The 15,328-nt window shown below is 42.1% G+C and overlaps 1 protein-coding gene across 3 annotated transcripts in view; it reads right to left on the bottom strand.

Moving 5' to 3' along the window:
• Positions 1–14,548, bottom strand: part of ATG7 (autophagy related 7) — an 80,506-nt gene extending 65,958 nt beyond the window's left edge. For 2 of the 3 annotated variants that reach the window (XM_088171687.1, XM_088171688.1), the window contains exons 1-14: positions 14,478–14,548; positions 13,284–13,482; positions 13,025–13,079; positions 12,025–12,142; positions 11,143–11,220; positions 10,532–10,648; positions 9,846–10,013; positions 9,266–9,354; positions 8,182–8,303; positions 7,066–7,156; positions 5,661–5,805; positions 4,903–5,061; positions 2,511–2,705; positions 170–373 (exon numbers count right to left, since the gene is read on the bottom strand). In XM_088171687.1, the coding sequence (XP_088027813.1) occupies positions 170–373; positions 2,511–2,705; positions 4,903–5,061; positions 5,661–5,805; positions 7,066–7,156; positions 8,182–8,303; positions 9,266–9,354; positions 9,846–10,013; positions 10,532–10,648; positions 11,143–11,220; positions 12,025–12,142; positions 13,025–13,079; positions 13,284–13,452 (1,710 nt within the window). In that variant the 5' untranslated portion in view covers positions 13,453–13,482; positions 14,478–14,548. The remainder of the gene's footprint in view (positions 1–169; positions 374–2,510; positions 2,706–4,902; positions 5,062–5,660; positions 5,806–7,065; positions 7,157–8,181; positions 8,304–9,265; positions 9,355–9,845; positions 10,014–10,531; positions 10,649–11,142; positions 11,221–12,024; positions 12,143–13,024; positions 13,080–13,283; positions 13,483–14,477) is intronic. The other variant, XM_014869761.2, reaches the window with a different exon arrangement.
• Between the last annotated feature and the right edge of the window lie 780 nt (positions 14,549–15,328).

The following is a 15,328-nucleotide window of genomic DNA, read 5'->3' as shown; positions in this document are numbered from 1 at the left end:
TGCTCTGCAATTCATACATGTGATCTTCCAAATAAAGATCACCTATTTCTTTACCTCATGTACATCAACACAGCACAGATCCCTTTAGGAAACTCCATTAAAACCAAATAAAAATTCAAGTTGCAACAAGAGAGAGATATAATCACCATCTGCATAAGGTTCTACTCACATCCCCTGGTGCCACCACATCATTGCAGAAGTAGCAGCCCAGTTTATAGCCAGGGATATTTGAGAAGAGTGAGGATCCCAGCAGATCAGAGGAAGCAGAGGCGTTGCTGAAATGTGAATCATCAGATTGTTGTTGTTTTGGCTTCTTTAGGCCGTGTCTCATAACAACAAAAGTGTCAAATCCCAAGGCAGCATTGATGACCAACTGTGAACAATAAAGGGAGAACAACAGATTTTAAGTGAGCCAAAAAGGGAGGGGGGAAAAAACAGCCTTGAGGTTTTTATTCACTAAAAATGCCAAAAAAACCCACACACTGTAGATGGATGAGCAACCCATTAACTGCATCTTAGCCATAAAGAACAGATTCTGAAAGGTGCAGAATTCCAGATGTCAAGCACATAGGAAAAAACAAAACCAAAATAAAAGTCTGTTTCAGAAAGTCACAAGCTCTTTTTCTGTGCCTTTCAGGACAATCTGATCCCAATGAATGACTCTCTCTAGTTGTCACACAAACTTGTGACAAAAAAGCAACAGCAACTTCAAGCAATGAAATGCCATCTGTTAGCCAAACCAATTTCTGCTCAGTAAGGAAAGCAATTAATGATTACTTATGGCCTTCATCTGCATCTGCTTAGTCACATGGGGAGCAGGAGCAGCTGTGCTGCACAATTCCTGTGTCCTCATTTCCCCCTTCCTCCCCACTTTGTGGCAAGTGCCCAGAGGAATCTGAAGCACAATATCACCACAACAATGGCTGCAGCCAGACAAGTGTAAAGGAAGATGCACTGCTTCATCTGCAGATACTGTGGATAGAAATTCTGGTGCAGCACTTCCTTGTTTTCATTTCTTCCAGCCAGGAATTATTTAAAAAGAACTCTGAGAGAAGCTCTCTCAAGAATTAGTCATCTTCATTAGCAAGCTTTGATCTCATCATCACTCTCAGTATTCCCAATTATTTCTGCAGATTTTCTTTCAGCCTTGGAATACTTTATTTTTCCTCAGTCCTGAAGTGGAACCCTGCTGTTGAATCTGTGCAGGGCTACAACAATTAAAACATTGCATGTTCTCACTGCATCTACCTGTAAAATCTGAATATGGTGTTCCACTTCCAAAATATGAGTAAGAGCTGGTATTAGCAGAAATTAATAATATTGTTAAACAATTCCCACTGCAATCAACTGTTTCTCTCCTCTCAGTTTACTGGCAGGTAACTATTTCATTCTAACCAATTGAACCTCAATTAAAAAAAAAAATCTGGTTTTGATAAAGAGACAATGGAAAAGTATATTTGGCACAGATTAACAAAAAGAAAAAACAAGCAAATTTTAACAAGTTCCAGTGCTCAGCAGGAACAGAGATGTAACATCTGACATGAGGATTTAGCATTTGAGGGGTTGGTTTGTGTGAGGTGCTGTTTTGGGGAAGGACTGCAGGAATGACAAAGATCACCAAGGCACCTGAATGCTGAAGTGGGAGAACAACTCCTGCTGCTCCCACAGACCTGGTTTTGTGCATTTTACACAAACCATCACTCACCCTGTTCTTTATTTTCTCTGTGCCTTTTTGAGACCTTTGGGACCAAAGTGTGCAGTACTAGAGATCTGCAGGTGCACACAAAACCACATTTGAAGCAGAGCTCTCCTGGAGTGTTTACCAATATAAAATACTGAGCATTTGTTTGGATACCTTGAGATTGCCCTGCTGTGTTCTCTCAGTGACAGAGAATTCCATCTCACATCAAAGTGATGGCATCAAACCAACCACCTGTGATGCAGACACACTACACCACTGAGTAACAGAAAAATGTCACAAAAAAGTTTCAACGTTTATCCTCAAAATTATTTGAATGCTGCAAGAAAAACGTAGAGGGGCATTGCTGGCTAAGCAATGTGGGATGGAAGTTTTGGAAATCATAAAACCACTCTATCCTGATTGAACCAGACAGGATTCATATAAAATATGCACATGAAACTCCAAAATTACCAACCATCATACCACGTGGAAGAGTAGGTTGGCCTCAGCACTTCATAGTTCAACACCCAGCTTTCCAAACTTGCTCTTTTTGTCATTTCTGTGCTGGTTTTAAACAGCTAAAATATTGCTGAAAGACCAAGGTGCAAGCTGCAGAAAGGCCAGGAGGCTGAAGGAGGAACTGATGAAGTTACCAAGTTACACACACCCGAAGCTGTGATTCAGTGAAGCCCTCACTAAAGGGACACTGATCTCTCCACTGGCAAAGGGAAGCTCATTTGAGCTATAAAGAAATAGAAGTGCATTGTTCAGGCCAGAAATGTATTGGAAATAAAGGGAGAATGAAGGAAAAACTGGATTAGTACAATACCTTCCTCTTGCTGGCTGCAATGACAGCAGGCAGCCAGCGACTCTCCCGAGTGTCCATGAGCAGGAACACAACATCGTGGCCATCAATGAGCTCCTCAAGCTTGGCCACATCCTTCTGAGCCTGGGCCATTGTCACCTCTGAAAAATTCACTGGGTGGCCTGGCATGGGGATGCTCATGTTGTAACCTTCAGAGCTCTGGAGGGAGGGAGGCAGAAAATCACAAGTTCAGAAGGTAGCCTTGTGACTGATGGGTGTAAAATTCAATAAAAATCAGAGTACAAATTCAATTCCTGCTTGTCAGAATGGCAGCTCTGCTCTTTGCACCTCTCTGTGTGGCAGTGCTGTGCACTAAAGCACAGTGCTGGGGTTTCTCAGTCTGCAGTTATGCAGAACTGACTCAGAAAGTCTTAGCAGGCCTAGGAAATCACTACAAGAACAGAGTGGAACTGCTCCTGATCCCAGGGGTTACAAACATCACCCCAAAGCCAAGCAGCCACATTTGCATATGATTATGATCTGTGATTAAAACTTGTGTCCTGGATTCTCTTTCCAGCCCCTTGCCACACAGTTTTAGGAGGCTGCAGTTTGTATTTCTGCTGCTCAACACTGCCTCGGGCACAGTCACACGTGTGCAGGAGCACACATTGCTCTTTATTTTCAGCTCCTGAGGAGAACAGCCTGGGATGATGTCCCTGTAATTCCCCAGCCTTGGGGGAACCTGAGACAGCAAAAAGCACTTCTGAGATTTGTCACTGCACAGCTGGAGGCTTGCACTGTGCAGATGCTGGAGGAGTTTGTTCCTCTGGCAGAAACATTCCCCTCTTCCAGCCCTTGCTTGGGCAGGACATACTGAGAGCAAATATTGAGCCAAATAAGCATCTACAAAATGCATATACAATGCAAACAATTAATTCACTCCTTTGGAAATGTGTCAGCACAATCTGCCAGCCATCTGCTGGAAGGGAAGGATGGATCCCTCATTTATGTTACAGAAGAACAAGCCTTGCCAAAGCCTCCCTGCTTGGCACTGCAGGAAAAATTCAAAACCAAAATGTAAAAACTGGATGAACCAAACATAAAATTCCATGGGAAGAGAGGAAAGGTTGGTGGAATGTACTTTTGCACAGACCAATTAATTACCAGCACAACTCATAAATCCAGGTAAGTCAAATCACCAGAAGGCTGAACATGAATAAACATCCCTGAGGATAAAAAGAACCAGGCCCAGTGAGCAGCTTGGAGAAATGACTGTGGGTAATATCTGCATTAACCATACCAAAGGATACACCTTTTTTTTCCCTTCTGTACCATCACCACAGACATCAGGAAATTACTGGGGCAGGCTTTAATTTCAGAGTCATTATCTCCTCCAAAAGGTTGTGGTAGGAATATAAAACTTCATCCATGCTGTGCCTGAGTAAAGTACTCATGGATAACTCATCAAGCCTGTGTTACAAAGTGCTGATTAATTAGATCAGCTCAGCTGACACTGCTGGTGACTTTGGAGGACAATTCTTGTTTAATAAATTAAAACAAATAGCTGGACATTAGCTGCACCAAAAAACAGTCAATGCTGTTTGTAAATACTAAAATCCTACCAGAATTCCAAAAAAAGCTCAATCCAGGCATTGTGTCTGTAGGACTACTTTGCAGCTTCAACAATTTTATTTGAATAACTGTCCCTCAAAAAAGACAGCAGCCACCAGCCAAAGTGGCTGAGGTGCACTCTGGCAATCAAACAATGGCAAAAAGAGCTCAAAGGGCACAGTGCTATTATTTTAAGGAGTAAATGTCCATATATATCCCCAAAGAAAGATCTGGCTCATTCCACAGAATCCCAAAATCTCAGGAATCTAAGAAAAGATTTTAAAAAATCATCCAAATATTTAGCTACCATCTCATAAATTATCAGAATGACATTAAAAAGGGGGAACTATATGTTGTTCTCTTTGCTGGAAGTTAAAAACAAAGCTATTATCTTCTAATGGAGAAAATCAATTTAGAGAAGATTGCAAAACTGAGGTCTAAAACATAATAGGAAATCTCAAAAATACATTTATTACTTCCCTCAAGACCTGCTCCCAGAGTAAACAATTAATATGTCTGACCTGGCATTACTCAAAGCTCCTTAGGACATCCTAGACAGCAAAAAATTTCACTTCACTATCAATAAGCTACAAGATGACTTAATGATCCTTAATTATATTTCATTACTCCAAATAATTACCTCAACAGTTACCAGGAGCAGAGATTTGAAGTAAAATATTTCAGCAACCAACAGAGCACCCGGGTCACGTTTTTAACATTTAACTACTAGAACTTGGAATAGCAATTTCAAGTAATTTTTTTTTTTTTCCTCCCAATGGTAGTACCATGGAAATAATGATCTTACCACTCCAGGGAAGATTTTCTGCAGCCTTTCTGCTGCTGCCAGAGCCTTGGGCTTGCCCCCACTCAGGCAATCCTCGAACTCGTAGAGCGGCTGCCGCACGGGGTTGGAGTAGGAGATCTTGGCATTGTCCACAAAAGTGATTTTCCTCACTCCCCAGCCCTAAAGGAGAACAAAGTTTAATAAAGATAATTACAACAGCCCTGGAAAAATCTTTTTGAGGAATGCCAAATACTCAACGTTGTGTTTTGTCCACTTTTTTAAGATACAAAAGCTTTTGCAATTATTCGAAGCAACTGGAATAAGAGAACAGAAAATTTGGTTGGTCCAAATACAGCATTTAACAGAAATCCCTCAAAGCCTGCTGAATTCAGTGCAATCTGGTGAACATCCCTGAAAGGAATTATCAGCACAGTTATTTCAAGTGCTTCACTGTGAATTTGGCCTTTATAGCTTGTTAATTTGTTCCAGAATCTCTTTTTTAATATACAAAATATAAATACAAAATATATAAATACAAAATATTCTGCCAGGGTTCCCTTACTATCTCATATTAGCAGAGCTTCAGTTACTTATTTCCATTAGCTACAGATCTCACCTCCTCCCTGCAATTTATAAGACAACTGACATGCATTCTGTGTATTTTGATGCAGAGAATGCAATTTGCCTCTGATGTGTCACAGCAGCTGGATAAAAAAAAAAAATAAAGAAATATAGAATTTATGAGAAACTGGAGATTATTTGTAAGATTAAGGATTTACCATCAAGGTCCTTGCAACACTACAGCCCAGGGTGCCAGCTCCCAGCAGCAGACACTTGGCAGTCACAATCTTTTCCAAATCCAGAGTAGGCACCAACCTCCAGCACATCAACTTCAAATTCAGATCCACGGATGATTCTGCCAACCTGTGCCATGGAATAAACAACAACAACAACTTCTGAACCCTCCTGGGCTTCTCCAGCAAAGGAATTACTGATATTTCAGCTGAACGAGTTAATTTGTAAAAATGTTTTTACAGGAGAGGAAGAATTCAGCAGTGTAACACATGGTAATATTAAAAACAATCAGGCAAGGGCTTCTGAAAAAGTAACAATCCAAAACTAAGATTTTAGCAATAAAATTGATGCAAGCATGAAAATAAAACCTGTGTCTGAGCCAAGATTTCTGTTAAGCTGAGTGCTAAGACAGATAATTTGTCCACAAATGTTTGTTACATTTTTTAAACTACCTGGTTTCCTGTATCCAGTTACATCTGCCCTTAATGTGAAATATTCCACTTGTGCCCTAAAGCCTGTGAGCAGCTCTTTGTGGAAGTCTGAGAAAGAAAATGAGGTAGGAAATCTGTGTTCAAGCCAGGGGCAGAATTTTATACCCATCAGAACCCAGGGTGTTAAAATTCTCACCAAGCCTGGCCCCCACAGCTCTCAGATTCCTGCAAGTTTCATTCCCTCACACAGGATAAATAAAATCTTTTCAGCATCCAGTCAATTATTTGTCCAACAAGGATTTAAAGAGCAATTGTCAAGGCTGGCATTTTACTACCACCTCTGTGGGAAGCACTTCTATAATTTACACAAGTAAAGAAGGTCAAGTTACCTAAAGAATTAAGAATTGTGAGTTGAATTTTATTGAATATCTGTGAAGACACTGAGAATTTCCACAAATGCTTGATGGGCAAAACATGAACCTGAACCATCAGACCAATCATTTTTTCCAAGGCAAGGACACAGATGCAGATACTCTGTATCCCCATTCTTTCCAATCCACTGCCCCAACATTATGTACAGAATGATAAAAATTATTAAGGTCACATCTCCTGAGCTCTTTCCTGTCCCACTCTGACAAATCCCAAGGGATGAAGTTTCCCCCGTGCTTCTTTTCATGAACACCCTGCAGGTTATAGAGTTCAATGACATTACCCCAGGCCTGTGACACTCTGACCCACATTTCATTTTGAAATAAATGCATTCAGAATTTTCAACTAGAGTCCAAAACTGCCAAGATTTCTGCTGCAGGCAGTGCACTGCTCTGTAGAGGTCCTTACCTCCAGAAAAAGTCCAAACAAGATCCAGTGTCTGTTTTACTCATCTATTTCACATTTCAATTTGTTATGGATTAACCCCAAGTAAAGAAAACTATGGGGATTTAAAAGATAAAATTCAAACCTTTTTGGATCCATGCATTCACTGAGATTCACCATCCTTGGCCCCATGCCTCCCTTTTGGTTTTTCTCCCATCCAACAGCTTTTGGACAATCTGTTTGAAACATTTAAAAAATAAAAAACCAAACCAAAAAAACAAACAAAAGCAAGAAAAAAGGAAAGAAAGAATAAAGACTTCAACATCACAGGACAGAAAAAAAAGAAATTTTGTTGGACTTAACCCTGTTGGAAAAAGCCTTATTTTAAACCTGCCAGTAAATAAACTGTATTTTAACCTGCTGTACAAATTGTGCTGTTTCCATCAACTGAAAGCTCCTGGAGAATTTCTTTGCTCTCAGGTGTCTCCTGTGCTGCTTTTGCCTGTTCAGCTTCAAACCCAGCACAGAGCTGACATCATTCCCCCCCAGATCTTTAATATCGAGCTCAATAAATTGATAATTCAGTAAATTTTGCCAATTTCAGTCATCATTTCATGGTCCCTAGACCCCATCTGCAAATCCAGTGGAGAATTACATATCTTAATTATATATAATAAAATAATTTGCAACAATGTTATGTGAGGCATTCAGAACTTTTTGCCTGAGGAGGTAGAGAAATTTTGTGAAACTGTCCTGTACCTAGAAATTAAATCTGAGATGATGTGTTAATATTTTAAGTCCATTGCTTTAAAATACACCTGGATGTGTCACTATGGGATTAGAGGAACAGTTCCACTCTGAGGCAGGTTTTTATCATTTTAGAAATTCTCCAGAAATTTTGCATCCCATAAATTCATTATCACTTTTTTCCTACCTGAGGGACTGTATAAAAATTCAACAAGAAAAAATGAGACAAACTGCTCTTTTATTGTGTTTTCTATTACACCAGCAGGACTTCTCTTGGTTTTCAATTAGAAACACAATTGCAGGAGGAAAAAATTAAGAGAGAATATTCCCTCTTCCTTCTTTGTTGAAAAAGGAACCATTTCCTTTAGAGATATTCAACAGAAATTCAAATTATTTCAAATCCATTTGAAATAACTTAGCATAAGTAACAGTTTCATAGTAGTAATTTCTTTTGCCATGTCAGCAGCAGTTTAGAAGGAAAATAAAAAGGGAAGAAATGCTTTTAATGGATTACCTGGGCCCAGGGGTGTCTCTGGCAGTTGGATTTCAAAGATGATGCTGTGTGTGATGTCTCTCACCCCCTGCATGGTCCTGTCTCTGAAGCAGAGCACTTCAACCCTCTGCAGAGCACTGCCCCTGCCATTAAAATAAAAGATAAATAGAGACAGACATGCAACTTCTTTAATAGAAAGGGGATTTGTTTTAATCACCATTTCATACAGGTTTAGTCCTTTGCAGGTTCTGAATGAGGCTTTTTTGTCTCAGGACTGAACACTGGTGTCTTTATCAGGTATAGAAAGAATTCCTCAAGTGTAAGAAAATGACTGGTTTGGTGTGAAACAGCTCCAAAGCAATGCCACTGTCAGCCTGTCCTTGCATTTATCCAGCACTGCACAAACTGCAGATTTCGAGGAATAAAAAGCAGAAAAGCATCAGAGCACACATCAGGTGACACACTGGGACCTTGCTGTGGCACCAACATCCTCTAAGTTCTCAATATATGTAATTTTTCCTCTTTATAATTCCAACCCCTAAACAAAAAATGAGAATTTTAGTGCCTAAACCTCTCTGAACCTCAAGCCTTGTAACAATGTAAATGTAACATTCAAAACTATGGAAGTGCAACCTAATTACAGTTTTGTTACAGCAACCCAAATTTAGTTGCTAATTTAAATCCTTTCTTTCAAAACTCAGAGTGTAAAACTGTGTCTTTGTCTTCCCACCTTCTCCCCAACACAAAAAAAAATAAAAAAATCAAGCGGTGCAAGAAGAAAACCCAAGAATATCTGATTTTTAGAATCTAAGTCTGCTATGACTTGACACTAATTAATGATATAAATTCAGAGGCATTGGCAGGGTGTGAAGCTGGCATTTCCAGGTGCATGCATCCATGTGAGGAATAGGATTAACAGGAATCTGTGACTGACAGAAATATAAAAAAGAATAATGCACAAAATCAGAATCACTCCAAGTGGGTAATGTAAAGAGAAAAAGCAAAATCTCAGGTGGGTGGTATGAGTGAAATGCCATGGGGAGAAAAATATCTCATTTAATATCAACCAATAAATAATCTTGGTGGGAAAGAATAAAATAGATACCATTTGTGGGCTGCCAGGATCAGGAAGTTTCTCAGTGGCCATCCTGGATACTGGGATAAATTACAGGGATCATAAACTCCAACTGTCACCTGCAAATCAAATTATTCTACATGAGAAGTCATCTATCCACAGTCATGCAAAGATTATTTGGCATTTTAAAATAAAAATTCTGGACAAGGCAGGCCTACACATCCATTCTGCATATTTATAAATATTTAATCTATGGTCACACCAGGTTTTAGTCAAGCTTTTGCCACAGCTGTGAAATTTATTCTGTTTGGTCTCTTTAGGGGCACTGGATGTCACTGCAATAAATGTTCCTTTATTACCTTAAAAACACAATTCTGAGGGAAGCCCAGCAACTGAAGCCTTGCTCCCAACCCAGAATTCTGCACTGATTTTGGGATGAGCAAAAGGTGAAAGGGCACAAGCCAGCAAGAGAATAAATCAAAGAGAAAACAGCATAAAAATCACTTTACACCCTCCACACACAACCACTGTGCCCAGCTCAGTATTAGAGTGCCAAACCATTCACAGATTAAACATTTCCTTATATAAAATGATATAAAATTCTCATCACCTTTTCTCCTTGGTCTGGAAAGAAGCCATCCCACCTTTTCAGCAGGGATATCATGACAGAATTATCATGATACTTAATTAAAAAATAAGGCAGGGCTGTCACCCCCTCCTCCTGGCAAAGGTCATCATAGGCTTTCTGCAGAGCTTGAATCTGGAGGTGAGAAGACAACTGAACCAACAATTTTAACAATTTTGCACTTTAATATGAAAGAAACTAAAACTAGTTTAACTTTTCTCCTAAAAAAAACTTAAAAATTTATTTATTTTTCTTGTCTAATCATGCATTTTATTAATAATGATGAGTTGGCTCACTCAGGGGATGCCCCTTTATAAAGATTTCTTTCAAGTGACTTTCAAAACCAAAGCTATATACATAACTACACATGAATTTTAATTCTTATATACAGCTTAACATATGTATCTCAAAAATAAATATATATTATATAGCTTAGCATAATCACCTCTTCAAGAATTGCTTGCCATATCTGCATCTAAACTGAGACAATTTAAATAATCATGGAACAAAAGGTAAACAAAAAAACAACATGGAAATTTAAAAAAGCAAAGATTTAAAAAGAAATTAGAGTCTCCAATTAATTCAGTTTATGGTAACCAAAAATACTGAGTTTTAAAGCTCACAGAAGTTCTCAGTATTGCAGAATTCACAGTATTTAGGATTTTGAATACCTGATTCAGTGAGAACCTGTCCCCAAGACACACAGGTTTCTGAGTGATATGAATTCCATCAGGGAAGCAGAGAGCAGGGTAGCAAAACCAGTAATAGAAATGATACTTTTTTAAATCCTAGGGAAAAAAAATTGTAAAGTTACATAATAAACAGATATAGCAAAGTAAATTGTATAATAGTAATTCTAATTAATGGTTTGATTTTAACCATGGGAACCACAGGGATCTTTACCTCACAATAATTTTAGAAGATCATAAAAATACTAAAGACTTCCATTCTCTGTATATGTTTTAATTTAAGATTTAGACAGACAATGTGTGTATAATCCTTCAGGTTTTGTTAGCTGGAGTATTTAGTAAAACTTTGAATTTATTAAATATTAAACAGCTGCTCTATTTTACTGGTATCTGTAACAGTTTACAGGTTCACCTGTAAAGATTTTTATAAAGAATCTAAGATTACCATCAAGTGATCTTATACAATGGTAGAAAAAAATATAAAAATATATTAATGAAGCATTATTATTAATGCAAAATATATTAATACTCCTAAAAAGAAATCACTTTGCTACTTCCACTACAAGTAGAGGACACAAATAATCTGTACTCACTGCAAATGTCAACAGCAGGAACCTGTTCAAGAGCATTGGGTTCTCCAGAGCAGCTCCAGATTTGATTGATTCCCAGATCTGCCATGGATTGAGGGGACAGGAAGGAAGAAAAAGGGCAGAGAAACACCCAGAGAACATGAGAACAGCTGCAATAATCTGTAACTCTTCCAGCTACCTTTAAAGTATGCAAATAAACATTCACTGTGATCTTTTCTAACTGAATTTGTCCAGTATTATCTGTGCTAAAAGCATTTTAAAGGTCAGACAAGAGGGAATTACGAGGCCACAGGAATGCAAAATATTCCTAGTTTGGAGTGAAGATATGCATGAAAACTTTGTTACTCAAGGCAATTAATTAAAGGAATCAAGGACTGCTCAAAGTAAAGCATCTTAAATTTGGCTTTCACCTCTCCCCAGGCCATGACATGAAATTAACTGGTGACAGTGCAGGCACACCAGCCCCTCCAGGCCATCTTTTTCTTGCTTTATCTCAGACTTCTTGCTGCTCTGGAGCTTCCCCATCTCTTTGTCACACAGATAAATTGCAGTAGTCTGAGGTTTAAATCAGGCACTGCTGCTCTTTGGGTATGAAGGCAAATTTTTAAAATGTGCTCTACAGAATTCAAGTCCCTGGCAGCTCCAAGAGCATTGTAGAGCTTAAAATGTGATGGAGCTCTCCAAGTCAAAGTAGTTATCATTAATTAAATTAGGTTCTACTCTCTTGTAGAGAACATTAAAAGGCAAACATCAAACTCTTCCAGAATAAGCTAAATCCTGAGGCTACTCAGGACTGGAGTATCTCCAAATTTGGGGCAGAGTGTAAAGCACTTCAAGTGGTAGAAAGGATTTGGAAACACTCAGTGATTTGATTTTAAATCTTACCTCATTTGCTTCCTTGTCCAGAAGTGCTTTCTTATCACAGGATTTGAAAGTCTCCAAAGTGTTGGTGTTATACAACGTTCCAAAAGCAGGACAGCAACGTGCTGGTATTGAAGCATTCCTGGAAAAAAGAAGGAAAACTCTGGGCATTAACACAGTCATCATCTGCAGTATCCATCTTATGGTGCAAACTTCACTTACCAAATGATGAGGCACAGCCATAAAATTAACACCACCTCTAAGGAAAACATCTTTAAGAACGTGGATTGATGGAACAATAACCACTGTAAACACACATCTCCATCATGGCTTCAAAAATACATCTGGCATCTGCATTTTTTACTAAATCAGGGATTGAAGCTTTTAAATTCTGATCAAATAGAAGCCACCCATGACAAATGGGATTTGGGCTGAGCTTAGTTGTCAGTGTTGTACTCACATAAAGAGTTAGTTAAAATTTGATGTTTAAAACTCATCCGAACAGCTTCTGTAGTTTTTAACATCATCACCTGTTTGCAAACAGCATTTCATTTTTGAGACAAATTAGGTAAAACCCCTACAATATTCCTTTAATTTACAGCTCTGATTGATTTCATTGCCTCCTTTAACACTGTTCTCAAAACCTGATATTTTTCCAGTCATAGCAGATAAACACTTTGGAAGAGATTACAGTGTAACAACCAAGGATTGTAAAAACTATTTGAAATCCTAACTAAAGCTACAAGGGAAGCCTCCCTAATTCAAAAAGCCGAGGAAAAGGGGGAAAAAATTGGTATTTTACATAAACATAGATGCAGAAAGTGAGTGAATCTGAGAATTCAGAGTATCTTAAATTCAGCCAAAAGCAGTTAATTTTTTGTGACTCGAAGCAGTCTCTCCACTGTTACAAAGTTCATTAAAATTTTATTTATTCTCATGTAGAGTTTCTCTAATTAATGTATCAATTTTATGCTAGGAAAGTGTCTTCACACCCAAATGAAGGTAAACCACAGCCCATACTTACATATCAAAGGCACTGAACTCCAGTGTCAATCGAGCTGGCAAACCCAAAGGATCACCTGGAGAAAAGAAGCAACAACAAAGCTCCTTTCAAACTGAAATACTCAGGTTATTTCCCTTTGTTGTTGCTGTTAAACATAGTGAAACGTTCCAAATTCACAGCCACGCTTTCTAGTGTTTCAGCAAAACATCTGAAATATGTCAGATGCTCAGAGGAGCGTCAGGAGAAACCCGACCCGGTAAAACACTGAGTTTGTACCTACCATTGTAGTAGTAGCCCTTGATGACCTTGGGGGTCTCGTCCAGCCGGTACTCGTTCAGTTTCCTCTGGGTGAGCTCGTGCCAGAATCCCGCGTCCAGGGCGCTGCTGAAGGGAGCGAACTGCAGCTTGGAGAGCGCGGCCCGGCCCGGATCCCCGCCCGCGCTGGCCATGGCTGGGCTGCGGATGGCTGCTACGGAACCCTGCAACGGAGAGAGACCGGGGGCTACGGCAAAGGGACACGGCACCGACACCGAACAGGGACACGGCACCGACACCAGCACCGGGACTGGCCCCGTACATGGACACGGCACCGGCACCGGGACATGGCCCCGAACATGGACACGGCACCGGCACCGGGACATGGCCCCGAACATGGACACGGCACCGGCACCGGGACATGGCCCCGAACATGGACACAGGACCGGCCCCGCACAGCCACACGGGCCCGGCACCGGGAGTGGCCCTGCCCAAGGACACGGCACAGACACCGGGACCCAACATGGACACGGGACTGACAGAGGAGCAACATGAGACCGGGACCTGCCTCGAACATGGACACGGCACCATTCCCGCACACTGACATGGGACCGGCCCCGCACAGCGACACGGCACCGACACCAGGATCGGTCCCATACACTGACACTGACCAGCCCTGCACAGCGACACGGGACCCACAGAGGACCTAAACGGAACCGGAACCGGCCCCGCACAGCGACCCGGTACCGACCCCGAACACGGACATGGCACCATCCCCGCACATTGACATGGGACTAGCCCCGTACAGCGACACGGGACCCACAGAGGACGTACACGGGACCAGGACCAGCCCCGCACAGCGACCTAGCACCGACACTGACCCCGCACATGGACATGGCACCATCCCCGCACACTGACATGGGACCGGCCCCGCACAGCGACCCGGCCCCGGCCACTCGGCACGGAGCAGCCTCAGCATCATCTACGTTTGACTGCAGCTCCGGAAGGCGGCTGAAGCCCGGACACACCGACCGCGGGGAGTGCAATGGGCAGTGCAGGTGCTGTGACCCGGCAGGGACAGCGCAGGGACGGTGCCGGTACAGTGATCCGGCAGGGACAAGGACAGTGCCAGTGCTGTGACTCCGCGGGGGCAGCGCCAGGATCGCGACAGTGCCCGGAACCGGCAGGACCCACCCGCTCCATCCCCACTCCCCCTCACCAGCTGCGCCGCTCACTCCGCACTTCCCGCATCGCCGGCCGGCGCACACCGGTGACGTCACCCAGCTGCGCACACGTGACGAGAAGGGCGGCGCGGGGTGATGACATCATGAGGCGCGGTGGGCGGGCAGGGTCCGTCCTAGTGCCCGTCCTCATCCCGGTCCTAGACCTGGACACCGTCCCCATCCTGATCTCGGTCCCGGTCCCAGCGGCATGCGGCGGTGTCCGCCCGCCCTCGGTTGCATCCCTCACCTCGGGCCAGGCCGGCGCAGCCGCGGCGCGGGCGGGTCCGTGTCCCGCAGCACTCGGAGCCGTGTGTCCCGTGCCGTGTCCTGCTCCAGCGTCCCCTTCACACGGCAGAGCCCTCACAAAATGTAGTGCGGTTATTATGGATGGTAGGAAAGGGCCAGAATGTGCACCTGCGCTCATGTTTCCTCTCCTGTCCGCGGCATTTCCTGGAAACACGGGGAAAGGCGCGGTGAAAATTGCTGCTGCAGCGTGCCGGGCTCGCTCCTGTCCCAGCAGATGTCCCCAGCGGCCCGGGCAACGCTCCGAGAGCAACTCCCGAATTCTGCGCCTGCAAAACCACGTCCACTCCCAGCACACCTCCGTCCCAGAACATCGCCGAGAAGTCCCCAGACTCTCGTTGTGTTTGCTGGAAGCTCCGTGTCCTCTGACCTTAGTTGTGAACTGGAAAAAACTGAAAATATTTGCAGGAAACCACGCCTGAAACATTCTCTTGAGCCTTGGCCTCACGTTGGTGGGAGGCTTCTCCATTTCTTACCGTAATTTGTTTTCCTCTGCTTCCCTCTCATCCAGAGCCACTGGAATTGCCCGCTCAGTGAAATAAAC

The sequence above is a fragment of the Sturnus vulgaris genome, chromosome 11 (genome assembly GCF_052056855.1).
Source record: "Sturnus vulgaris isolate bStuVul1 chromosome 11, bStuVul1.hap1, whole genome shotgun sequence".
NCBI lineage: Eukaryota > Metazoa > Chordata > Aves > Passeriformes > Sturnidae > Sturnus > Sturnus vulgaris.
Note: the sequence above shows the minus strand (reverse complement) of the source record. Positions and strands in the feature narration are given on the sequence as shown.